The sequence below is a fragment of the Stegastes partitus genome, unplaced genomic scaffold (assembly GCF_000690725.1).
Source record: "Stegastes partitus isolate 25-593 unplaced genomic scaffold, Stegastes_partitus-1.0.2 Scaffold215, whole genome shotgun sequence".
Taxonomy (NCBI): Eukaryota; Metazoa; Chordata; class Actinopteri; family Pomacentridae; genus Stegastes; species Stegastes partitus.
In genome coordinates this window covers 57,231-58,969 of record NW_007577946.1, presented here as the reverse complement: position 1 = coordinate 58,969, position 1,739 = coordinate 57,231, and the positions used below count along the sequence as shown (strand labels likewise).

General features: G+C 48.0%; 1 protein-coding gene across 1 annotated transcript in view; it reads left to right on the top strand.

The window, feature by feature from the left end:
- LOC103356706 (voltage-dependent T-type calcium channel subunit alpha-1I-like) overlaps positions 1-1,739 on the top strand; it is a gene marked incomplete at its 3' end in the record, with an annotated part of 216,005 nt that overhangs the window by 168,276 nt on the left and 45,990 nt on the right. Inside the window, exons 16-18 of the mRNA XM_008280954.1 lie at positions 49-119; positions 346-844; positions 1,413-1,513. Coding sequence (XP_008279176.1) covers positions 49-119; positions 346-844; positions 1,413-1,513 — 671 coding nt within the window. The remainder of the gene's footprint in view (positions 1-48; positions 120-345; positions 845-1,412; positions 1,514-1,739) is intronic.

Sequence of the window (1,739 nt, the reverse complement as noted above, 5' to 3'; positions counted from 1 at the left end):
TATGCAGTCGCTCAGTTGTTGCTATGAACTGCTGTGTTTCTGTTGCAGCGCCATGGTCGCAGTTCCAACTACCACAACTGGGGGCGTCCCATCCCTCCACAGTCTGCATGGAGTCGCAGGTAGACAATTAGATTTACTTTCAGCCACTGATTTCAGCTATTGCCTTAATGAATTCTTAATACCTTCATTAAGCCTTAATTACCTTCGTGGAAACATCCAACTTTCGCCATTGTTTTATGCTCCTCTTAGCTTCATGACTGAATGCTTAATATACGGAATAGTGTTGCTTACCTCATGAATATTTATTAGCTTTTAATTGTACTTTTAATCTCCTCGGCTCTGCAGGTCTAGCTCCAACAGCCTGGGTCGGAGGAGCTATGGGTTCGGTGGGGCGCCTCTGGTGGGAGGCAGCCTCCGTGTGCGCAGCACTCGCTCCCCCCACTCCTACACCTACGCCGCAGAGCAGGAGTCCCTTCTTTCTCACCCGCCCCACTCCCACCACCCCCTGCCCCCTCATCATCCACTCCCGCCACCGCTGTTCCTCTCCAGACATTTCGCTGCGAGGCGGGATCGACGGGCTCTTTCTCTGGAGCTGCCAGAGCTGCTTCGGGCAGGCGGACAGCCCCCGTGCCTCCCCCCCATCCACCCAGACCCCGGGAGGAGAAGTGGGTCCGGGGCAGGGGGGTCCCTTGCAGGAGGTTCCGGTGGTTGTAGTGGTTTAGGCGTGGACCACCGGGACTGTAACGGCAAGGCGCCGGGTCCCCACACTCAGCTGATGGCTGAGGTTTTCCCTCAAGTCAACGCACGCAAGGACAGAGCTGACCTCGATGAGGAAACAGACTATGTGAGTGGTGCACCTCTGGATCTCTGCAGTTCAGCTAATAGTGACTCTTGTTTCATTCACAGATGATTTATAAATATAAACAACAGACAGTATAAAAATTGTTTTTTAAGATGATAGGTTGCCACTTTATTCTGTTACAGCTATAGGAACACAATAATAGATGCTCGAGGTTTAGGAGAGACGCTGGAGGAGTTAATTGCTTAAATGTTCTTTTATTCTTACTGAGGAAATGGGAGAGGAGCTTCAGGGCATCACTCAGAGAGGCTGCTAGTGCTGGATGAATGACATATCCTTCATAGTTTTCCCAAAAATTGTCAGATAATATTGCAAAACCGAATCAAACATAAATCATTATGGAAGTTGGTGCGGAAATGAGTGAGTTACTTTATGAACTCTCCAAGCATTCCAGAAACCCCCTGAAGCCATCCTGGTGAATGTATTCAATCATTTTCTAAGTATTGGACGTGCAGTAGTTAGTGGGTGTTGATGCATGTGGCACAATCAATACAAAACAAAAAACAAAAACCAGTCTGGTGATTCTTCTCATCTCTTTTCTCCTCCTCTGAAGAGTTTGTGCTTCCGGATCCAGAAGATGATGGAGGTGTACAAGCCAGACTGGTGTGAATCCAGAGAGGAGTGGTCTGTGTACCTGTTCTCGCCTCAGAACCGGTGAGTGGACACGTCGTCCACACATGTAAACACCAAAGTCCAAAAGACGGACATCGGTGATGACAAAGGAAGAGCACCTCTTTCTTTGACATATGTAACTGTTGCAGGTTTTGGGGACGATTTGATTTTGCATATTTCTGTTATTAAACGTTGTCTTTTGACTCTTGACCTCTCTAAAGCACTTCATCAACCATCTCTGTCTTAAACATGGACGAAATCATCAACC